General features: G+C 42.0%; 1 protein-coding gene across 2 annotated transcripts in view; it reads right to left on the minus strand.

Annotated features, from left to right (window-relative positions):
* Nucleotides 1-26,164, minus strand: part of gypc (glycophorin C (Gerbich blood group)) — a 99,575-nt gene that overhangs the window by 61,453 nt on the left and 11,958 nt on the right. For both annotated transcript variants that reach the window (XM_052020415.1, XM_052020425.1), the window contains exon 2: nt 18,377-18,510. In XM_052020415.1, the coding sequence (XP_051876375.1) occupies nt 18,377-18,395 (19 nt within the window). In that variant the 5' untranslated portion in view covers nt 18,396-18,510. The remainder of the gene's footprint in view (nt 1-18,376; nt 18,511-26,164) is intronic.

Raw genomic sequence — 26,164 nt, forward strand, 5'->3', positions numbered from 1 at the left:
GCATGCTATGTTGGTGCGGGAAGCGTGGAAACACTTGTGGGCTGCCCCCAGAACACTCTATGCACAAGGTGCATTTCACTATGTGTTTCGATGTACATGTAACTAATAAAGAAATCTTATATGATAATCCAGAGAGGATGAGTCCTGATGCAGGGTTTTGACCCAAAACATTGACAATTTGTTTCCTCCCACAGTTGCTGCTCAACCTGCTGAGCTCCTCCAGCAGATGGTATGGTAAAAATTGTTGGGGGGGGGGGGGTAGGGGGGTAAGGTTACCTCAAGAAATGTTGTGATTCTATTGTTATCAATTTCTAGTTGGTTGGATGGTGCTAAAATAAAATTGCTTCATCTTCAGTTGGAAAAGTAGTGAGCAAAATAATCTATAAAGAGAGGTTAGAATAAGTGTAAAAAGTCAAAATTGTCTTCTCCTGCTGTGAAGCCAACAGCAACTTTACACAGAGGACTAATGATGGTTTTAACAAGGCTCATTATATGCCTAGTTCTGCGAGAAGTTGGAAAGCCAGTCACAAGGCAAGAGCGATGCAGCATCGACATTTAAAAATTACTGCAGACACGAACTAAACTGTGTGCCTCCTTCCTGAACAGATCCACTTCATTGGGAGTGAACTCACTTCTTATAAGATGCAAGTTGCGTTTCACCTTTCTGAATGTCAAGGCTATAGCAAGTGTTTTTGAGTGTTGACATAACCATGATCATGCAGACTAGACAAAAGAACATTCTTTGAAGGCAGCTATTCTTTTAATAGTGTCTGGTACAGCAATGTATCAAGGTCATCCCATGCAGTACACAGTCCCTAAATATGGTATTCCATATATTGCTTTCCTTTAAAAACAAAGCCATGCAAACCACCAACTACATATGCTTTTACATGATGTTTTCAGCTATTCATACATGTAAAATTATACAATGAGATTGTGGTGATATTACAGTTATAGATTTAAACACAAATTTACTCATGTTCTTAATCATCTCATAAAACTTCATTAAAAGCTGCACTCAACACCTCTAGTTGTTGCATTAACATTATCTTCTCTGTAGCTGTGACACTTTGTACTGTTATTGTTTTTACCTGTACTACCTCAATGCACTCTGTACTAACTCAATGTAACTGCGCTGTGTAATGAATTGACCTGTACGATCGGTTTGTAAGACAAGTTTTTCACTGTACTTCGATACAAGTGACAATAATAAACCAATACCAAAAGCTTTCAATATACTGAATGCAAACAAATTGCAATACAACCTGCAATAACATCAAATATAATTATGTGTTTGGCACACCAAATACCATAAATGCTTTTCTTTTTAACACTCTGCAACTGTCTTCTTCACACTTGCATCCTGTCTTCTTTTCCAGTTTTGATAGGCTTCCCCTTTACTTTTATCGTTCGTCTTTGCTGCACATCCATCCACTGCATTCTCTTAAGATTAATGGTGGGTATTGGTGCCTTTGCATGTGAGGTCTACCTGCACGGCTCAATTTTCCATTTGGGCAGCCTTATATCAACATCTTCCACAATTTGTGTAACCTCTGTCATACCTTAAGTAAATGGTGCCCCATCATAACCACTTCAACCATTGTATCCATGTCAAAACCCACCATCTCATTTGCAATAAGCACCTTCAAATCCTGCCATACTTCCGTGAAATTCAATATGAACAGCATCCACAAAGTGGACAACAATGAACTAACACTCCACTTCTACACCGTGGCTCTATTCTAATGTTGATACCTCAGCTATTTCACCCTCAAATTTCAGTAAATACATTAAAGTCAACAGCAAGCAAGGAACACTATATAATGTGGAATATTCTTAAAATGTTCTGCAAACACTCCTTAAGTGTTGCTTCTGCTGTTCAACTTTACTTTCATTGTGGTTACTAGTGCAGCTTCAAATTATGAACAGTTACTTCTCCTTGCTTTCCTTGCTCAAATGGTGACATGTCATTGATTATTTTGTTCTGAAACATTGTTGGTAATTCAGTTGTGGAAATCTCTGTGCATCTGATAATGGCTCCAGCATCTCCCAATAGATTAGCTGCCTTTGTGAATCTTCCAATATTACCCAATGATACAAGTTAGTTCGATTAAGCTCATCACCATTCCAAGACATTCCTCCTTCCAAAGCTATTGTCAACATTTCCTCTAATTTGCAAAATACATCTTCAGCTTGCCGTATGCCATCTTCACAAATGTCAACGTCTCTCTCACTGGTGAATATTGAAGCAAAGTATTCATTAAGGACATCCCCTACCTCTTCCAACTCCAGGCATGTTTCCTCTTTTATCCCTGATTGGTCCTACCCTCACTCTAGTCATCCTCCTATTCTTTACATGTGTAGAATGCCTTGGGGTTTTCCTTAATCCTACTTGCCAAGGCCGCCTCATACCCCCTGCTAGCTCTCCTAACTCCATTCTGAAGCTCCATCCTGGTTACCTTGTAATTCTCCAGAGCCCTGTCTGATCCTTGCTTTCTAAATCTTAGGTAAGGTTCTTTCTTCCTCTTGACAAGATATTTTACGTCTCTTGTCAACCACGGTTCCTTCACTCTACCATCCTTACCCTGCCTCAATGGGACAAACTTATCCAGAACCCCATGCAAGCACTCCCTAAACAACCTCCACATTTCTGTTGTGCGCTTCCCCAAGAACATCTGTTCCCAATTTACGCTCCCAAGTTCCTGCCAAATAGCATCATAATTCCCCCTCCCCCAATTAAATACTTTCCCATATCGTCTCTTCCTGTCCCTCTCCAAGGCTATGGTAAAGGTCAAGGAGTTATGGTCACTGTCTCCAAAATGCTCTCCCACTGAGAGATCTGAAATGTGATCAGGCTCATTGCCTGGTACCGGCTCCAGTATGGCATCTCCTTTAGTCGGCCTGTCCACATACTGTGTCAGGAATCCTTCCTGGACACACCTAACAAACTCTGCCCCATTTATCCCCTTTACACTAAGGAGGTGCCAATCAATATGACAGAAGTTGAAATCACCCATGACAAAAACCCTGTTATTTTTTGCACCTTTCCAAAATCTGCCTTCTGATCTGCTCCTCGGTGTCTCTGCTGCTATTGGAGCGTCTGTAGAATACTCCCAATAGAGTGATCTCTCCCTTCCTGTTTCTGACTTCCACCCACACAGACTCAGGAGATGATCCCTCTAGGACATCCTCCCTTTCTACAGCTGTGTTACTGTCCCTGATCAGCAAAGCCGCTCTCCCACCTCTTACCTCCGTCTCTGTCCCTTTTGAAACATATAAACCCCGGAATATCCAGCAGCCATTCCTGCTCTTGTGACAGCCAAGTTTCTGTAATGGCCACCATGTCGTAGTTCCATGTACTTACCCATGCTCTAAGTTCATGAGCCTTGTTCCTGATACTTCTCGCATTAAAGTAGACACACTTCAGCCCATCCAACTGACTGCAATTTTGCCCTTTCAAATACCTATCCTCCCTCAGTCTTTGTACATGCTGCATCTACTTGTACACTGAATGCACCAACCTCTGACCTATCACTCTGGTTCCCATCCCCCTGCTGAACTAACTTAAACCCTCCCCAACAGTTCTAGCAAACCTGCCCACAAGAATATTGGTCCCCCTCCAGTTCAGGTGTAACCCTTCTCTTTTGTACGGGTTGTACCTTCCCCAGTAGAGATCCCAATGATCTATAAATCTGAAACCCTGCCCCAACTCCTCAGCCATGTATTGATCTCCCAAATCAACCTATTCGTACCCTCACTGGCACGTGGCACAGGCAGCAATCCAGAGATTACTACTCTTGACATCCTGCTTTTCAGCTTCCTACCTAGCTCTCTATATTCCCTCTACAGGACCCCATCTCTTTTCCTAGCTGTGTCATTGATGCCAATACGTACCACGACTTCTGGCTGTTCTCCCTCCCCCTTCAGAATGCTGTGGACCTGATCAGAGACGTCCCTGACCCTGGCACCCAGGAGGCAACATACCATCCGGGAGTCCCTTTCTGTAGAACATTTTCTGTAAACAAATTATTCAAAACAGTGCAGAAGGAAACAAAATATTTTCATGTTCTGATACTCTCATTTCCTCACCTTTACAAATAAGGGTAGGAAACTGCAACTTCCTGTTTTAGGAAGCCCACAGAGTGTTACACCCATAATATTAGCAGCTAGCCAAACGATTCCAGGCTACAACATGAAGCAGCCAGTTGCACAGATGTAAAACATTTACTGGGATTTATCAGATTTCCCCCATCCGAGGATATGGCAGCATAGACACGACCACCATTTAATGCCCAACTTGACACATGCTCCTCAGGAGCCACCATTTGGCTTTTCAAAAGCCTTTGGATCAAGGCTACAATGAGATGTCAAGCCCCATGGCCCTGGCACACCTCACAAGTTCAAGTTTATTGTCACGGGGCATAAAAATTAGCTTTTTACAGCAGCAGCACAGTACATTACAAACATGTTAACATAAACTAACAAAAATTATGTATAATTTGCATGACAAAGTAAACACAACGACATTCGTGCAAGTGGGGAGACCGAGAGAAAGAAATATAGTCCAAGGTCGAGTTTGGTTTTCAGGTCAGTTCAAGAACCTGATGGCAGTGGGGAAGAAGCTGTTGTTGAACCTAGAGGTGTGGGTCTTCAGGCTCCTGTACCTCCTGACTGATGACAACATCGAGAAGAGGGCATGGCCCAGATGGTGGGGGTCCCCGATGATAGATGGAGCCTTCCTGAGATATTGACTCTTGTAGATGTCCTTGATAGCCGGGAGAGCTGTACTTGTGATGGAACTGGCCGAGTCCACTAGTCTCTGTAGCCTCTTGCGTTCCTGTGCATTGGAGTTTCCATACTAGGCCGTGATACAACCAGTCAGAATGCTTTCCACCATACATCTTCACAAGTTTGTCAGAGTCTTCAATGACATGTCAAATCTCCCTAAACTTCTAAGAAAGCAGAGATGCTGGCACGCCTTCTTCGCAGTTGCAGCTATGTGCTGGGCCCAGGATAGATTATTGAGATGTTAACGCCCAGGAACTTGAAGCTGCTCATCCCTTCCATAGCAGACCCTTGAACGAGGGCTGATGCATTTTCGCCTGACACCCCTTCCTAAAGTCCACATTGAGCTTCAGTGGGCAAGGCGTTGACAAGCAAGTGCCATTTGGTTGAATTACCAAAGGCCAAATGATAGAAGGTGCCACTGACTAATAATAGGCTGTTAGTAGTTAGTTATCTTGGATTTGTCCTACAGTTTGCAGGATAGGATGTTTGGCAGTTTTCCAAAGGTGAAAGATCTCTTGCCAAACTGGAACAGCTAGTTCTGGAGATCAAATCTTCAACACTACAGGTTTCCTTCTTCACTGCTTACCACCCATTAAGTCCCGTGTCATAGCTTCACATTGTTGTGTTCAGTTCTGGTCACCTCTTTATAGGAAGGATGTGGAAGATTTAGAGAGGGTGCAGAGGAGATTTACCAGGATGTTGCCTGGATTGGAGAGCATGTCTTATGAAGATAGGTTGAGTGAGCTAGGGCTTTTCTCTCTGGAGAAGAGGATGAAGGGTGTACAAGATAAGAGGCATAGATCGAGTAGTCAGTCAGAGACTTTTTCCCCAGGGCGACAATAGCTAACATGAGGGGACATAATTTAAGGTGATTGGAGGAAGATACAAGGGGGCTGTCAGGGGTAAGGTTGTTAGTTGTTTTTTTTTACACACAGACGGTGGTGGGTGCATGGAATGCACTGGCAGCAGAGGTCATGGGGGCAGATACATTAGGGATATTTAAGAGAATCTTAGATAGACAAATGATAGAGAAATGGGGGGCTACGAGGGAGGGAAGGATTAGATAGATCTTAGAGCAGGATAAAATGACGGCAAAACATTGTGGACCAAAGGGCCTGTACGGTGCTGTAGTGTTCTATGTTCTATAGTTGTCATCTCATGTGATGTTCTTAGCACACTTTTCTACATTCCTGAGAAAGCTAGGAATTTGTCTCCTGCCTTGAAGATACCTCATCATTCAAGCTCATAGACAAGCTACTTGAACTTTGTATCAGACGAATACTCTGAAGGAATTTAGCTTTACAACTCTGATCAGCTGGCGCAAATCAGGTTTATCTTTGCAACTAGCCCTCAGCAGGAGTGCCAAGTACCAGGAGAAGATCATAAACAGCGCCTCACCTGGAACACAATCTGTCATCATTACCCAGTGTGGCCTTTTTGTGACAACAGACCAATAAACAGTGACTAACTCCTAACCAACAATCCCCACCAAAATAAATGTCTAAGGAAACTACTCAGTTGTATTATAACTATAAATGGAGTGTGGTGGCTCACCACCACCAAAGGAAATAAATGTTCAGCTTGTTCGTGGCATTCACATTTTGCGAATATATAAAAAATGAAATCCTATTATCGTTAAAACAGATTTTACAATGTTAATCTCATTGATTATGGGTTTAAAATGTACTAACGTGGGGTTTTGCAAATGAAATGCAAGTCTATTGGCATTCATTTAAAATAAGAGAGATTTCTTTTCCTGCTTGACATTAGGTATGTTTTATATTGGTGAAACAAAACAGAGCAAATTCAGTTTGCAAGTAAAGTCAAGGGACTTAATTGCCTTTATTTTCTGTCTGTTCATGTCAAGTTCCTGCATTGTTACAGTTTATTTCAGTGGCATTCCAATGGAAGGTACAGGAATGGAACAAAGAAAGTGTTGATTTTTTCTTTTCTTTTGGAATGCAAGCATTGATGGCAAGGCCAAAAAATACAGTCCATCCCTGTTTGCACTTAAGTTGGTGGTAAACTTGCTGAAACTGCTGTAGTCCTTATTGTGAATACTGCAAGGTTGGTAGCGACAGGACTTAGAACTACCAACATAGAACATAACAGCACAGTACAGACCCTTTGGTCCACGATGTTGTAAGATAAGATATCTTTATTAGTCACAAGTACATCAAAACACACAGTGAAATGCACCTTTTGTGCAGAGTGTTCTGGGGGCAGCCTACAAGTGTCGCCACGCTTTCGGCGCCAACATAGTATGCCCACAACTTCCTAACCTGTACATCTTTGGAACGTGGGAGGAAACTGGAGCACCCAGAGAAAACCGGAGCACCCAGAGAAAACCCATGCAAGACACAGGGAGAATGTATAAACTCCTTACAGACAGCGGCCAGAATTGAACCCGGGTCGCTGGCACTGTCACTAATCGCTACACTACCGTGCCTGCCGTACTGTGTCGATATTTTATTCTACTCTATCTAACCCTTCACTCCCACATAACCACACGAATGATAGAGAAATGGAGGGCTATCTAAGATTCTCTTAAATGTCCCTAATGTATCTGCCTGCACCACCTCTGCTGGCAGTGCGTTCCACGCACCCACCACTGTGTAAAAAAAAAACTTGCCTCTTACATCCCCCCCATACCTTCCCACAATCACAAAAATTATGTCCCCTTGTGTTAGCCATTGTTGCACTGGGAAAAAGTCTGACTGTCCACTCGATCTATGCCTCTTATCATCTTGTACACCTCTATCAAGTCACCTCTCATCCTCCTTCTCTCCAAAGAGAAAAGCCCGAGCTCACTCAACTTATCCTCATAAGACATGTAGAAGGAGTGGGATAAAGTCCCAAGTCAGAGTGTACTTAACTCAGAAAGGATCCTGTAGCTCGCAAAGATTTTCTGTTTGTCTATCCTGTTCTCCATTGCGGTCGACAACTCAGGTTTGGGAGGTGCCTGAGAACATATTCTTTAAATAAACTTGATGGAATTTTTATCTCCACAACTAAATATTTGCTTTGTGATTACCTACTATGCCAGATTACTTCAAGGAATTTTAACACAGCAAGGAGGCCATTTGAGCCATTCTTCCTATGCTGACCCTTTCAATAGAGCAACTGCATTCATTCCACCCTGCTCCATGTTTAAGTTCCCCACAACCTTTTGAAAATTACTTGAATTTGCTTCCAAACTTCTGTCAGTGCATTGCAGATCATACAACTTCCCAACTTTAAAAAATCCTCAGCTCCCCACCACCCCCCCCCCACCGATTCTTTCCACACCCTCACACCAAGCCCTGCACCGTTCCCATCTACCAACCTCCCTGTGAGTAGAAATAACTTCTATTTAATCCAAAATTAGCCTTATATACATGGAATTCTTGAATACCCCGACAGTTAATAGCTATCTTTGAACTACCCCCATGTCAGAAATCCCTTATTCCCACAGATTCCCATCATTGTGGTTTGATTTTTGCTGTCAGTTATTTTTGGAACTTTTCAATAAGATTCCTCTTGATTCTTTGATTTTAGTTGTGAGGATTTTTCTTTTTACATCCCAAACTTGCAACTGTCATTCAAAACCCAAGATTGAAAGTAGCCAAGATGGAAAAACAAAAAATAACTTGCATGCTATAAACCGGAAGTGAAAAAGAAACAAAAAAAAACTTGGATATACTTGGTAGGTCCAACAACATGTTTGGAGAATGAAACAGGTTTAATGTATCAGGTCGATGACTTTTCATCAGAATTGATCACACCTTCACTTCTGATAGACTTTCACCAACCCAAAATATTAATTCTGAACGGCAAGAATTATGACTTTCCAACCTCATCTACAATTAAATTAAATTCATTTGGTTTTCCTGTAATATAATGAGGAGGAAAATTCTCCTGGGGAGGTAGCTGAATGCAATCGAAACACTGTCTCCTTGCTGGTGCAGGGTCTCAACCCGAAATTGCCGACCACTTTCCCTCCACAGATGCTGCTCGGCCTGAGTTCCTCAAACTGTTTTCTGTTCCAGATTACAGCATCTGCAGTTGCTTGGTTTCTGTGTGGCCTTGCAGGTGTGATCAATGCCCAATGTGTAATTCACCATCTTGGCTTGTTTAGTAGATGCCAAATACTTGTCCAAGGCAATTGACAGAACAGCAAGGGAACCACGTACACAGTTAATTATTTTGAATGCAACCATGTAAATAGGGCACACCAGCTTTGCCCATCAGTGGATTAATGAAACCCAATTTCTGGTTTCTTTGCTTTCAGCAACTGCCATAACAGGCAGAGAAATTAAATTTGCAGCTTAAGTCTTGCCTATGCTCAGGCAGAGAGAAGGATAATTTAACAAGAGAATAAAACATCACCTAAAGTGACATCTTACTCATGTCAGGAAGGAATTCAATCAATCATGGCATACATTTAAAAGCAACAAAAAAACCAATAAAAATCCAATTAAATGAACAGTGTCTCTTTTTCCTATAGCAGGAACCAGCCTCACTTCTTCCATGATTGACCCATTGACAGTTCATGTGCATTGAATGGACATTGTCCTCATTGAAACAGAATACCAAAAGAGGTGTAGTTCCCCACACACAAACATGGGTACTATCGTACCCAAATGGCTGTTACTGGTGGTCACTTGTTACATGAGTTAACAGTGGGTCAACCATTCTGGACATGGAGAAAACCCAAGCTAACATGAATGGCTTTGAACACCCACCTTAAAATTCAAATCAGCACAGCCACATTTGGGAGAAGCACTTTTACACAATGGTTGACCTAAACTATCATGTATGCTAGTTATTTTTTTTAGATATCACCAGTTATATTCTATTTTCAATAACATATGAAGACGGCCTATGGGTTCACACAGAGGAGACAATGATACCTCATCTTTCAAGTCTTTTTATGGCCTCCCTTCCCTCTTCACAACCCTTCGAATAGAAGCTCAAATTTCCATGCTCCAATTCTGCCCTTTCCCATGTCAGTTTGCTGTATTAGCAATCATTCTTTCAGCTGTATTACCCCCAAGCTCTGAACTCAAAGAGTCATGGCACAGAAGGAAGCCATTCAGCACATTGGGTCATGTTGGTTGTCTATAGATCAATTTATTCAGCCCTTATTCACCTTAAGCTCTCTCACCTATGCTTTGAGATGCATTGTAAAAGCTCCCTCTTTCCAAGCTTGTTTATCTACTCAGATATCCCTGCTGTGATAAACTTTAGACTCCTGTTAAATGGCTTAGGATATTTCATTAACAAATGCCTAGCAAAGTTTGTTGATGAACATAAATAAAAATAGTAGGCCATCTGGCCCTCCTTATCTACTCTGTCATCCCACAACATCACGGATGATCTTTTATCTGTCCTCTCCCCTGCTCCATGTCCCATGATCTGCACAGTATTCATAGATTAAGATAACTTTTTATTAGTCACATGTACATTGAAACACACAATGAAATACATCTTTTTGCATAGAGTTTTTTTGGGGGCAGCCTGCAAGTGTCGCCACCCCTCTGGCGCCAACATAGTATGCCCACAACTTCCTAACCCGTATGTCTTTGGAATGTGGGAGGAAACCTGAGCACCTGGAGGAAATCCACACAGACACGGGGAGAATGTACAAACTCCTGACAGGCAGTGGCCGGAATCGAACCTGGGTCGCTGGCGCTGTAATAGTGTTACGCTAACCGCTACACTACGATAAACATCCACATTGTTATGCATTCTTTTCAGAAATCAAATGTAGTCACAATCTCAGGAGGTACTTAGTTTTTATCAAAAGTTTGCTTAAATATATAACAGTACTAATATTGTGAGCCTTTATGTAGAACTGCTGAGATAATCATATCAGATCATTAAGCATAAGGAATAGGACATTTCAGGTAAGGAACAAAATGGAACAAGGTATTGAGGGAAAGAATGAAAACATGACAAGCTTCCCATGTAAAATAAAAGGTGGTAGCAATGTGAAGTTGCTTTAGGGGAGAGAATCCCAGGAGATAGGGGGTGGGAAGGAAAAGTAAAAGTCAGCCAAATGAAATAGGAATTAAGAAGTAGATCTGCAGATCAGATTCGTGGAGAACTTGAGGAGATACACAAGCTGGAGAAGATCATTTACACATGTAGATTTTGAACATGCCTCATTTTCATATGCATTTAGCTTTGTTACTTAACTAAGAATTCATTGCTGGACAGATACCCTGTTCAGCTATATTGAGATTCATCAGACCTCACCCTAATGAAAGTCAGATTTGGAGGCCAAAATTGATTTTATTGCAAGCCCTTTAGCAGGGAATGTGTTTGCTGCTTTGTAAAACTCACAGCCCAAATAATATTTAAACAGCAGTGCCAACCTTCCAATTCCTTGAAAACTACGTATTCTTTCATGAGGTGAATAAGGCTCCTGCATAAACTAGTCCTGCTTCACCAGGAAGGTTTCATTTAAGCAGTAGGTTTTAGTACCACCCATTGTACAATGGGATGTAAACAAGCTGAAAGCTCTTCCTGTCCAGTTGATTTTTGTTTGGGAAGGAAGCTTGACCAATTGCTGATATGCTTCATGAGACAATGAACTTCTTGTTTTCAAGAGACACCTTTCATATACTATCGGGAATCATATTCTCTATTTAAGTCTCCTTAACAACTTCACGTGGAGCTGAACAATAAATACTATTACTTTTGAGGCAGTTCCTCAAGATCAAAACCAACTTATTCTTCCTCTTGTTTTATGGATCCCAAGGAGGCCAGTGTGCAAAGTGAACCAATGTTAATGTACTCACCCAGGCCAACATCCCCAGTTCTGAGGCCCTAGTTATACATAATGTAGGCTACATTAGGCAAGCCAGTTCATTCACATGTCCATTCTATTCTGAACTCAGTCATGGAAAAAGAACACTAGGCAGACTGAAGAAAAGATTCAAGGACCATTTCAAAGCCTCCAAGAAGCAATGTAATATATCTCCACTGATTATGAGGATAGGTTGAGTGAGCTAGAGCTTTCCTCTTTGAAGAGGAGGATGAGAGGTGACTTGATAGAGGTGTACTAGATGATAAGCAGCATAGATTGAGTGGACAGTCAGAGATTTTTTCCCCAGGGCAAAAATGGCTAACATGAAGGGGCATAATCTTAAGGTGATTGGAGGAATGTACAAGGGGAATGTCAGAGGCAAGTTTTTTTTTTAAAAATCAGAGTGGTGGGTGACTGCCAGCAGAGGTTGTGAGGGCAGATACATTAGCAACATTTAAGAGACTCTTAGATAGCCACATGAATGATAGAGAAATGGAGAGCTATGTGGGAGGAAAGGGTTAGATAGATCTTAGAGCAGGATAAAATGTCAGCACAACATTGTGGGCTGAAGGGCCTGTACTGTAATGTTCTATGTTCGATGATTCCTGGCCAATGACTGCTTGGAGTGGAGGAGCAGTAGTTGGAATGGCATTGAGAACAGAGGTAAGGCATTGACAACACATAGAAGCTCCGCATAAGCAGTGGAAGGAGCAGACCACTTCACAAACTACCCAGTTGGCCACCTTATCAGCCATCACCCAAGGACATGTGTGGTTCCCGTATTGGCCTGATATAAATGTTATATAGAACAGAATTTAGTTGGTAATTCATTTATTATTGTCACATGTACCTAGGATACAGTGAAAGGCTCTTCTTTGCATGCCATCCAGACAGATCATTCCATACACAAGTACATCAAGGTAGTACAAAAGGAAAGTAATAACAGAATGCAGGATATAGAATTACAGTAAGAGAAAGTGCAGTGCAGGTAGACAAATAAGGTGTAAGGGCCATAATGAGGTAGATTTAGAGATCAAGAATTCATTTTTATGAGAGGTCCTTTCAAGAGTCTGGTGGATGGTGTTCTCAAGCATTTGTATCTTCTGCCTAATTTGGGGGGAAATAGGGAATGTCCGGGGTGGGTGGGGTCTTTAATTATGTTGCTTGCTTTCCTGAGGCAGTGGGAAGTGTAGACAGAGTCCATGGAGGGGAAGCTGGTTTTTGTGATAGACAGGGCTACGTTCACAACTCCCTGTAACTCCTTGTGGTCTCAGGAAGAGCAGTTGCCATATTGTGATACATCCGGATAGGTCAACTAAAGCTATGTACATGCAAGGAAGCATTCATCATATAGTCCAGTTATAATGTGCTGAGGTGTCAACATGGCGTGTAAATTTAGTGATATATAAACTCTTAAATAATTCGGCACAAACCACCATTTCACCAGTGGTTTTTCTCTGGGGATTCTGATATCTAACCTACACCATCACCCCAGTTGTTTGCAAAGTGAGTGTTAGAAAAACTGACTTTCGATTATTAAACAAATGCTCTGTCGGCCCCTTCAGAAAGATTCTGTGGCAATATTTTAAAGAGTAACACAGATATCCCAACAACACTGAGAACATAGAAAATTACAGCACAGTAGAGGCCCTTCGGCCCACAATGTTGTGCTGACATTTTATCTTGCTCTAAAATCTATCTAACCCTTCCCTCCCACATAGCCCTCCATTTCTCTATCATTCATGTGGTTATCTGAGATCTCTCAAAATGTCCCTAATGTATCTGTCCCCACCACCTCTGCCAGCAGTGTGTTCCACGCACCCACCACTCTGTAAAAAACTTACCTCTGACATCCCCCCCCCATACCTTCCTCCAATCACCTTAAAATTATGCCCCCTTGTGTTACCCATTTTCACCCTGGGAAAAAAGTTTGACTGTCCACTCAATCTATGCCTCTTATCATCTTGTACACCTCTATCAAGTCACCTCTCATCCTCCTTCGCTCCAAAGAGAAAAGCCCTAGCTCACTCAACCTATCCTCATAAGACATGCTCTCCAATCCAGGCAACATCCCTCTGTACCCTCTCTAAAGCTTCCACATCCTTCCTATAGTGAGGTGACCAGAATTGAACACAATACTCCAAGTGTGGTCTAACCAGAGTTTTATAGAGCTGCAACATTACCTCGTGGCTCTTGAACACAATCCCTTGACTAACGAAGGCAAACACACCATACGCCTTCTGAATAACCCTATCAACCTGTGCAGCAACATTGAGGGATCTATGTACGTGGACCCCAAGATCCCTCTGATCCTCCACGCTGCTAAGAGTCCTGCCTTCAAATTTGATTTTCCAAAATGTATCACTTCACACTTTTCCAGGTTGAACTCCATCTGCCACTTCTCAACCCAGCTCTACATCCTATCAATGTCCTGTTGTAGCCTACTACAGGACTTTCTACACTATCCACAGCAATATTAATTCTCCAATCAGCAACATTAAACATTTGGGACACCTAGCAACATAACCAAGATAATATCAAAGCAAGCTGCTGAATTCCATGCATTACAGCAATAATCCCACTTCAGAAGTATTTTATTGACTATAAAATACTTTGGAGTCATAAAAGGCACTCTATAAAACACACATGTAGTTCTGTTGGGCCAGAAGTTTAGCTCAAGATTGTAAGTGATATTCAGTGCAGGAGGTCCTCAAGATAAAAGGTCAAGCAAGGCTTTGGTGAGTTAAAGAAGTAAGAAAATGAGGGAGCTCGTGAGCAAAACACAAAACGAGTTGACTTTGAAGAATTTCCCTTTAATCCCTGCCGCCAATTCCAGAGGAAGGGGAAATGGTTGATGGATGGAAGACAAGAGATGAGCAAAGATAGACAGAATTTTTTCTGTCTCTCATTGGGAGTCCAAGTAGTTTAGGGGTGACAGGAGATGCACAGAACCTAAGTGACAAGTACAAGTGGGAGAGTTTAAGTGCAGTCAGAAGTTAAAGAAAGTATTGAATGAGAGGCTCAAGGGTTAAAGAACTTAGATACAGGTGTTGAAGAGTGGAAGTGTGAGAGCCATGCTTGGGATAAGATGGTGGGTGGGAGTTAGGTGGAGGAATCAATAAACAATTTTGGAAAGGAAGCAGAGGGATGGACGATGCAAGCTGTTCAAATGGAGATGCTTCAGGACCAAAGTGTGATGACGGTAGAAGGTGTGACACCATATCAAGCTTGGTGAGTGGGCTTGGAGTAGACAATGAAAAGGGAGCGAGACACTTACATCATTCCCAAGCCTAGTTTCAATCAAATTGCAGGTCAGTGCTGTAATCAACAAGAAAGCTCAATGGTTGGCAAGGCCCTAACCATATATGAATGGACTTCCAACAAGATAAGGTTTCTTTATTAGTCACATGTACATCAAAACACACAGTGAAATGTATCTTTTGCATAAAGTGTTCTGGAGGGGAAGCCCGCAAGTGTCGCCACGCTTCTGGCGCCAACATAGCACGCCCACAACTTCCTAACCCGCATCTCTTTAGAATGTGGGAGGAAACGGGAGCACCCGCAGGAAACCCACGCAGACACGGGGAGAACGTACAAACTCCTGACAGATAGCGGCCGAAATGGAACCCGGGTCTCTGGTGCTGCGATAGTGTTACGCTAGCCACTACACTACTGTACTCCTCAAGGAAACAGAGTGACAGTGGGGAATGGCTGGCAAGAGAGATATGGGAAGGAGCTTGTTAAAAAGGCAGCATAGGAGGAGAAAGGGAAAAAGGAAAACACTGCATTTGGAACCGTAAGGGGCAGTAGTGATGGGTGCCTCAAGCAACTCGTGGAGAAGAGAACCTCTGTTTATTTGGACTTCCCAGCAAAGTCGTGAACTGCAGCTGCTTGAAGCAGCCTTTAACAGAAATAGAGAGCGAGATTAGAATCGCTCTTTGTATGGTTGTTTGAAAAACACAATTACATCCACTGGGAGAAGGAATGAGACTGATAAATTGACCTTGTACTCAAAATGCAGATCTTGACCTTTATTTTTTACCATGTTAATAAATCTAAAGAGACATCAGAATATTTCAGAACATAGTTAAATGTTCTGACCCATTAGCAAACCTAAATGAAAGTTTTTTCATCCTCCTCAAGAGGGGCCTTCAGTATATCTCAGGAAAACCATTTATACTTTCCTTCCTCAAGTACATAAGAAACTTTGACTAACTCCACTATTTTCTCTTTTGATGTCAGACTGCAAAATACTTCATGTTATACATGCTGAATAACCTCCCAACATCTGCCTTCAATGAGATTTTTACTGGCATAATCCTTTCTTGCTTAGTCTAATTTGAACTGATGTTCCTCCTGTAGCACATGCTATTTTGGTTTGTACTACCAAGGATTGTAGTGGGCATTGTTGATACAGTTTTTCTCCACCCACTGTTAAAGGTTTCAGAGACTTGCCTTTGTGGAATAAGCTGCCTATCTGGTCATAGGCACATGGTAGAGAAACGACGCTTTGCACAATGGAGGTTCTTTGGGAAATAAAATAGATTTGTTCATTCAAATAACTGGCTATTCTCCAATATTTTAACATCTTTGCTTACTCTCTAACTGCAGCACCTTCTATTAGTAATATTAATGCACTATAATTGGTCATTGGTGAAGGTGCTGGGGGGCATGTGGTGAAGAAGGGGAAGATATTCAATGATAAGTAAAGATAAACCGAGGTAGACTTGATGAATCACCTGTTTTTCATGTGCCTTCCATTCGACAATCTGGCGTGCATGTTCAAATGTATTTGTGTGCGCACATGGGTCAATAATTTTCTAGGTTTCTTCTGAAATTAAACAGCTAGACACAATGTTTTCTCTGCATTACCTCCAATACCCCGATAATAATGTTCAGCACTGTGTATACTTGGTTGGATAGGTTAATATGTCTTTGACAGTTATTGCATCAGAAAATAGGATTCAAAAAGTTTAAAAACTAATTGCTGCAAAGTATTTTCAGGTCAAAAAGCAGAAGAGTACCAGCATCAACAAGTCTGCTGTTGTTGTGTACATTATTTTCTCCATAAACAACTAAAATGTGTATGTTAATCTTAAAAACACACAAACTACTGCTCACAATATTCTCCCTAAATATACACCTGCATTCTTATCCCATCTGAATTCAATGCAGTGGGAAGCAAGACAAGAGGCAGATGACTAATTAATGCTGAAGGCATGCTTCACAGCACATTACGAGAGCTTCCGTGATGAGCATTCCCAGCAGATTGAGACTTAAAATTAAAACACCATTGTGCATTTTCCATTTTTATTTATCGAAAACTCCAAGACTGAAGTGTCCCAGCCTCAGCGATTTGTTTAAAACAAAGCAAAACAAAGATGTGATGAAGTTTGAACAATGAAAGATCATTGATATGAAGTGATAGCTTTGGTTCTTTCTCCACAGATGCTGCCTGGCCTGTTGATGTTCTGCAACCTATGTTTTTATGCAGAAACGAAGTTTGATTGGCCTTGGAGAAGCATTTCCACGAATCACACATTATAGTTACAATTAAAAACTTGGATTTATATCAGGTCTTTATTGAGCCAGGACATTCCAAATACTTCACAGAAGTGGTATTAAATAGAAATTGACACCAGGCCATATAGGATCAGAAACTTACAACCATTCAGCCTATCATAGCAATTCAAACTAATTCAGTTCTCCAGCCTTCTACCTGTAGTTTACATGTTCACACAAGAATTCTACCTCAGATATCAGCTTCCTGAACCACACCACATTCTGGTTGGGAATAAAAGTTTCCTCAACTTCCTTCTAACTCTGCCATTAAATGCCTTAATACTTTCCTCGTTATTGGGCACCTCATGCATGCAGGTGACTAAAGGCTTGCCCAAAGAAGTGGGTTTTAAAAGGAACCTCTTAAAATAGGAAGAAAGGGAGATGGAGGGGACTACAGCATGAAGACCCTGGTAGGAGGAGGCACAGCCATCAATAAAAGGGCTTCTTTAAATTCAGAATGACCAAGAGACCAGGATTTGGGAAGTACAGATATTGAATGGTTGCCAGAGCCAGGGAGGGGAAAAGCCACAAAAAAACAATTGAAACCCTCCCAAAAAAATCACAGCAAACAAATTCAATTATGGAATCATAGAATGGTATAACACAAACAGGCCCCTTCCACCCATCTCATCCATAATGTCTATCTATGCCAATCCCATTTGCCTGTATTAGGCTTGTATCCCTTTACTCCTTTCCTGTCCAAGCACCGGTCCAAATGCTTTTTAAATGTTGTTATTGCATCTGTCTCCACCACCTCTTCCTCTGACAGCAAGTTCCAAATAACCACCACCCTTCTCCATGGGAAAAACTTAACCTTCAGATCTCTGTTAAATTTCTCCCCTCTCACCTTAACTATCTTAAAAGTCTCACCACACACCCTGTTACTTTCTCCTCAGGGAGGGGTGTTAAAAGCAAGAGGGCATCGATTTAAGATCAGAGGTGAGAGATTTAAAAGGGACATCAGGGGCAGCTTCTTCACTCAAAGGGTGGTGCGTATTTGGAATGAGCTGCCGGAAATGGTGGCTGAGGTGGGTACGTTAGCAACATTTAAAAGCCATCTAGTTAATTACATGGAAAGGAGAGATTTAGAGGACTACGGGCCAAACGTGGGCAGATGGGACTAACTTGCCGGGCAACATAGTCGGCATGGATGAGTTGGGCTGTAGGGCCTGTTTCTGTGCTGTATGACTCTATGACTAAACAAAGTCCCACGTTATTTCAAAGAGGTATTACCTGGGAAAGGGGTTGACATTGTCCAACTCTAGCAGGTCACCATGGAGAAAGAGGTGGAGCAAACTTAACGTAGCTCTGGCTTTCAGTCAGGAGACCAAATAAAAGTAGGTGAAAGCTGATAAATGTCTTCAGGTCTGAAAGACAAAATGGAGGGAAACAGCATGTTATTCATTTTGATTGAACACATGAATAAGAGAGGAGGAAAAATTGGCAATTTCTTTCTTTAAATGAACCCTTTATGCACTTGGATTACATTGTTGCATCAAGACCCATTCAAGAGACTTAAGCACATATTCCAAGAAATGCTTGGTTAGTGCTGATACATTGTCCAAAAAAAAATGGTCTGAGTGACAAGAGGCCTCGCTTGACCATTCAAGATGCTGATGATGGCACCATTTCGATAAGAGCAGGGGGAATCTTTTGGTGTTCCAGAAGTTCCTCAGCCAATATCACCAAACTGGATATCTGGACTTAACAAGGTTTCCTGTTGTTTGGAAGAGAATCTACCATGCTAACTAATGATCATGAAAAACACGATGATGCTGGAGGAACTCAGCAGGCCAGGCAGCTTCCGTGGAGAAAAGCAGGTGGTCAACATTTCAGGTCAGGACCCTTCAGGACTGAAGATAAGAAAAGGGGAAGCCCGATATATAGGAGGGAAAAGCAGAGCAGTGATAGGTGGACAAAAGAGGGGAAGCAGGGTGGGCACAGGGTGGTGATAGGTAGATGCAGATAAGAGATAGTGATAGGCAGGTGTGGGGAAGGAGGGGAGAGCAGATCCACTGGGGGGGGGGGAAATGGGTCAAAGGTTAGGAGAGAGAGGAAAATAAAGGGGATAGAGAAAAAAAGAGATAGGCTAGGAAAAGGAAGAAGAAAATAAGCATGGGGTGGGTCTGTTGTGGGGAAGGATTACTTAAAGTGGGTTTCTCAGGGTCAAGTTTATTGTTCTTTGCACAAGTACATGTGTGCACAGCTGCAATGAAAAACTTACTTGCAGGAGCATCCCACTTTAAGTAATCCCTATGCTCCTTCCCCACAACACCACCTGCCACCATGCTTCTTCTCTTCCCTCTTTTCTCTACTCTTTTTTTCCCCTCTCTCTCTCCTTACTTTTGACCCATCCCCCGATGAATCTGCTCTCCCCTCCTCCCCCGCACCTGCCTATCATTATCTCTTACCTGCATCCACCTATCACTTTAGAGAAGGTGCAGAGGAGATTTACCAGGATGTTGCCTGGATTGGAGAGCACATCTTATGAGGACAGGTTGAGTGAGCTATGGCTTTTCGCTTTGGAGAGGAGGGGGATGAGAGGTGACTTGATAGAGGTGTACAAGATAAGAGGCATAGATCGAGTGGACAGTCAAGAGACATTTTCCCCAGTGCGACAATGACTAACACGAGGGAACATACGTTTTAAGTGATTGGAGGAAGGTATAAGGGGGATGTCATGGGTAGTTTTTTTTTTAAAACAGAGTGGTGGGTGTATGGAACACACTGCCTGCAGAGGTTGTGGGGGATGATACATTAGGGACATTTAAGAGACTCTTAGATAGACATGAATGACAGAGAAATAGGGGGCTATGTGGGAGGGAAGGGTTAGATAGATCTTAGAGCAGGATAAAATGTCAGCATAACATTGTGGGCTGAAGGGCCTGTACTGTGCTATAGTGTTCTATGTTCTATGACCACCTTGTGCCCACCCCGCCTCCCCTCTTTTGTCCACCTATCACTGCTCTGCTTTTCCCTCCTATATATTCATCTTCCCCTTTTCTTATCTTCAGTCCTGAGGAAGTCCTGACCCAAAATGTTGAGCGCCTGCTTTCCTCCAGGGATGCTGCCTGACCTGCTGATTTCCTCCAGCATAGTTGTGTTTTTCATCTAGATTCCAGCATCTGCAGTCCTTTGTTTCTCTAATTAATGACCATACTTGACACAAAAATATTAACCACAATGGTAATTAATAAGAACGTAACAAAGTGGGAACAGTAGGCCACTCAGCCCTTCAAGCCTGCCCCATGCTAGTTAATTAATTGCCTGCGTTCTGGTTGGGACAAGGTGAAACATGCTTCCTAAATGTTAGTTTGACTTCTTCAAATTAACTGATTCATAATCTGAACACCCAAACCCTGTAACTGAATGGCAAGAAACAAATCCCAAATTCATGTCTCACATTGGGATTCGTGCACCAAGCACAAGATCAGATTTCTTCCATTCCCTCTCCCACCCTCCCATTAACACCTTTGCACTCATTAGGGGCAGTTTTTGTCAGGAAGTAAATTGTAACACCAGCCATGTGTCTGTGTCGTGCCAAGGAGAAAGGGGGAAGAAAAGCATCTTAGTGGACAAGAAATTCACGGAACACATCGGCAACAGGAGCCTAAAAGCAATTATTCTTCAGAGTCAGAGTCAATGTAATGGATAAAGGTGCGCTGTTAGTTTAAGGAACTCAGCAGCAATCATCCAAAATTAATTGGTACTGCTGAAAGTGCAGAGTTTTACTTGTTGATCCTAATTACAGTTATAATGACTTCTATTGAATAAATTACAACCAAACAAATCGCAGCATTGTCTGTGGAATCATGCTCACCACTACACAAGTACAATGACTGCTTTGCAAGAAGATTTCTTGTGTAAAAGGTAAAATAAAGAAGCCGGTAATCGGAAATGAAAAACTACAATACTGGCGATTTTACTTAAATAGTTTCTCGGGGTCAAAATTGAGTTTATTGTTCTTTGCACAAATACATGTGTGCACAGGTGCAATGTAAAAAAAAAACTTACTTGCAGCAGCATCACAGGCACATAGCATCAGAAACATAACATTCACATGAAAACATAAATTATAATAAAGAACACAATTAGAACAGAAAAAAAAATAAAGTCCAGTGTAATGCAAAGTGGTCACAGCGACCTAGGTTCAATTCCCGCCGCTGTCTGTAAAGAGGTTGTACATTCTCCCTGTGTGTCTGCGTGGGTTTCCTCCGAGTGCTCTGGTTTCCTCCCATATTCCAAAAAAGATGTACAAGTTAGGAGCTGTGGGCATACTATGTTGGCGCTGGAAGAGTGGCAGCACTTGCGGGCTGCCCCCAGAACATTCTCAGTAATGCAAAAAGATGCATTTTACTGTGTGTTTCGATGTACATGTGACTAATAAATATATACACACACAGATAGTGATTTTCAAGTATGATTTGCTTCCATTACAGTTCTATGAGCTCTGAGGTAACAGCCGACGCGAGACCTGCAGACTCGATCACAGGCAAGGCAAGAGATGCCTGATAGGGTGGGTAGTTTGTGAGGGGTTACACTCTTTCTGCCATTTCAAGTGGAGACCTGATGAATGGAATTTAGGTTTTCAATGTCATTTTGATTGTGTCTTTTCCTCTTTGAGCAGTGATTCCTCCAAGTTGCGGGGGCAGTTATATTTTTCAAGGTGGCTTTGAGAACATCCTTCAATTGTTTTTCTTGTCCATCTGTTATTTGCTTGCTGTGACAGATTTCAGTATAAACAGTTTTGGAAGTCTTATCTCAGGTACAAAAGCAATGTGGTCTGTCCATTGGAGCAGACTGGTCTGTAATAAGGGCCTTAATGCTAAAGATGTTGGCCTCAAAAGAGGACATTGACTTTCTTATCCTGCCAGTTGGGGAAAAAAGAAATCTTTCAGAAAATTGCTGAGTCTGGAACTCACTGCCTGAAAAGGTGATGGTAAACAAAAATACCTCAGTGAGCACTTGGAAGTTCCATAAAGTGCAATGGACCAGAAAGTGGGAATCATCTACAATCCATTTTGAACATGAACTGAATGGTTTTAAAACATAGAACACTACAACACAGTACAAGCCCTTCGGCCCACAATGTTGTGCTGACATTTTATCCTACTCTAAGATCTAACCCTTCCCTCCCACATAGCCCCCTATTTTTCTATCATTCATGTGTCTATCTAAGAGTCTCTTAAATGTCCCTAATGTATCTGCCCCCATAACCTCTGCCGGCAGTGCGTTCCATGCACCCTCCACTGTGTAAAAAAACATATCCCTGACATCCCCCTTATACCTTCCTTCAATCACCTTAAAATAATGTCCCCTCGAGTTAGCCATTGTCGCCCTGGGAAAAAGTCTGACTGTCCACTCGATCTATGCCTTTGATCATCTTGTACACCTATCAAGTCACCTCTCATCCTCCTTCTCGCCACAGAGAAAAGCCCTAGCTCGCTCAACCTATCCTCATAAGACATGCTCTCCAATCCAGGCAACATCCTGGTAAATCTCCTCTGCACCTTCTCTAAACCATAAATTCCTATATGAACTAAAATAGATTGAAGGAAAATGACCTCAATCACCAATAAACCCTAAAATATTGAAGCATCATCTCTGCAGATCTTTGATACAGTTCAGACATGAAGGTTATAAATGGGAATTTATCCATAGATAATACATCTTTTGTCATGACTGAAAGAACTACACAGCATGTAACTAATATAAAGTTGATTTAGTTGTGAATCTTTCATGTTTTAAAAGACTGAATGGAAAATCTAAGCGGTCAAGAGTAGATATAATGGAGGTGATTAAAGTTATAAAAAGGGGATTTGATGGTGTCTTACTGAATGGAGGAGCAGACTCAAGGGGCCTATGGGCTACTCTTGCTACTTCTTATGTTCTCATGTCAGCTATGAAAAATTATTTCCTTTGGTTGTGGAGAACAACAGATGGGGGATCATTAATTTTAAATTGTCATGGAAAGCTTTGGAGAACGTATTGTCACACCACAGAGGGTTGTAGGAGCAGAGAACCTTTTGCCAAAGGGAATTACTGAGAAAGAGAAAAATCATACTTTTAAAAGAGAAAGTTAGCTACCAATTTGAAGCAGGGAAAGTTACAAGGTGAGTTCAAGTGGATTGAGGTTTGCATTTCTCCAGCAACAAGGAGGTACAAACATTAAATACCCACTCAGTTTTGTCTGTCCTTTCAAGTTTTGTGAACCTACTGCATAAAATATGATGTGATCTGGATTCTATTAACTCACAAGGAGCTGGGGCTTTGAAAAGTAAAACAGTGCAGATACCGGACAAACAGAAAATGCTGGAAATATTCAGGTCAGACAGCATCTGAGAAGTGAGAAACAGAGTTAATGTGTCAAACCGATAAGATATTTATTTATGAGTCACATGTACATCGAAACACACAGCGATTTTTTGCGTTACTGAGAATGTGCTGGGGGGCAGCCCGCAAATGTCGCCACTCTTCTAGCACCAACATAGCATGCCCACTGAATGTCTTTGGAGTGTGGGAGGAAACCGGAGCACCCGGAGGAAACCCACTCATCCCCTCATCGGAACAAGGCAAAGTTACTTGCAGCTTGAAGGCGCGGCTGCTTTAGGTGGCAGAGAAGTAAGAGGGGTGGTGAAAACAAAGGGAATGTCTGTGATTGGGCGAAGACAAAGCAAATAGTGGTGGGGTCCACAGAGGGCGATGGTTGCTTGTTAATTGCAAATGATCTGTCTGGAGGGGAGATAAATCGGATACGAATGAGGAGAGGAGAGAGATAGAGATAAAAAGAAATGCTGGAACTGAGATACAGAACACAGCAGTTACTGGCAATCTGAAAGAAATAGGAATGCTGGAAATACCTGGCCATCATGGACTAATTCTTTCATGACCTTGACAAAATTTGGCCCTCAGCCTTTTCTTTCTCCCAAATAGAGGAGAAAAAAAAGCTGAGGGCCAGTCCAGTAGAAACTTTAAACTCATGAAGGACAGATCAAGAAAGGAAGACCAAAGACAGGAGTATAAACAGTAAAGGAAAATACAGCAGATGCAGGAAATCTGAATTAAAAGCAGAAAATGCAGGAGATGATCAACAGGCAAGGCAAATTGCTGTGGAGAGAGAAATAGTGAAACTTTTATAGGGATGACTGCCATCAGAACAGCCATTTCATTTCTGATGAAACTTCATTGCTATAAAAATACATTGTCCCTAATAAATCCGATAAAAAATGATTGAGAAAGAATTCCCTTATCCATCAAATTGATTGAAATGTGAAACAATATCATATGGTCTTGAAAAATCACATGTGCTAGTGAGCCACTGGGAAAAATGACTGGTTTCTGATTTGTAAATGTACATCGATAATTTAAAAAGCAAACTTCCAGCTCAATGAAAATTCCAATCTCCTGACTAATTTCCATACTAAATAACCTGTCAGCGACATGGTAGTGTAGGGAGAAGCACGGTAGTGCAGCGGTTAGCGTAACGCTGTTACAGTGCCAGCAACCTGGGTTCAATTCCAGCCTCTGTCTGCAAGGAGTTTGTACGTTCTCCCTGTGTGTCTGCGTGGGTTTCCTCCGGGTGCTCCGGTTTCCTTCCACATTCCAAAGACATACAGGTTAGGAAGTTGTGGGCAGGCTATGTTGGCGCCAGAAACGTGGCGACACTCGCGGGCTGCCCCCAGAACACTCGACGCAAAAGATGCATTTCACCGTGTGTTTCAATGTACATGTGACTAATAAATATCTTACTTGATATCTTATATACCCATGAAAAAATATCCTTAAAAGGCCATGATGGACAAATTTTCCAATTTAACTTCAGTAGCTTCTAAACTGTATTAAATTTAGGAATGTTAAACTACCCTCATTGATCACATGCCTATCACTCCTTACCTTCCAATATTGCCTATATCAGGTTTCCTTTCAAATGACTACTTAAGACAAGACATCTTTATTAGTCACATGTACATCGAAACACACGGTGAAATAAATCTTTGCGTAGAGTGTTCTGGGAGCAGCCCGCAAGTGTCACCATGCTTCCAACACCAACATAACATGCCCACAACTTCCTAACCCGCATGTCCTTGGAATGTGGGAGGAAACTGAAGCACCCAGAGGAAACCCATGCAGACACAGGGAGAACGTACAAACTCCTTACAGACAGCGGCCGGAATTGAACCTGGGTCACTGGCGCTGTAACAGTGTTACACTAACCGCTACACTACCGTGCCTGCCCCTACACTTAGAGCCATCTCCCTGACAAGCCAAGGTGATCTGTTGCATATTCTGCAGGATGCGACTCTCCAGAGTCTTTCTAAAGGCACAAACCACAAGGTTGATGGAATACTCATCACTTGTTTGGATGAGGACCAACTCAAACAAGAATTAAGAAACTTACTGCCATCCAGGACAAAGGAGTTCACTTGTTCAGTGGCATCATGCTCTCTACCACACACATATACTATAGTTCCAGTGGGCACCATTTACTAAGTACATTGCAGCAACTTACCAAGGCTTCCACAAAAACATGTGCAAAACACCCTAACTTACACAGCTCATGGAAAACACAGTGCCAACTTGCACACCATCCTGGCTTGGAAATACTAGTACATAGAACAGTACAGCACAGAACAGGCCCTTCGGCCCATAATGTTGTGCCGACATAGTTAATCTCTCCGTTTTCCTCTCATTCCTCATACTGTTCCTTTGTTCCTGGGTCAAAATTTTGGAAGTTCCCACCTAGCGTCATTGTGGGTGTATCTTCACCACAAGGGTTCCTGCAATTAAAGGTGATGACGTGAAGGTAATGATAAATCCTCCACCAACATTGCATGAACAATGAAACAGAAATTTACAAACAATGCCAGGCTTATTTCGTACATTAGCTACAGCTTTGCAAGGGCAGTTGGCTGCAATTATTCTCCTCACCTTAAAAAGAATGCACCCCAAATGCACAATGCACCACAGGGTTATGAAAGCATCTGCAATAATTAACTAAGGCAGGCCAAGGAAGCAAAAACA

This window comes from Pristis pectinata, chromosome 1, assembly GCF_009764475.1.
Source record: "Pristis pectinata isolate sPriPec2 chromosome 1, sPriPec2.1.pri, whole genome shotgun sequence".
NCBI lineage: Eukaryota > Metazoa > Chordata > Chondrichthyes > Rhinopristiformes > Pristidae > Pristis > Pristis pectinata.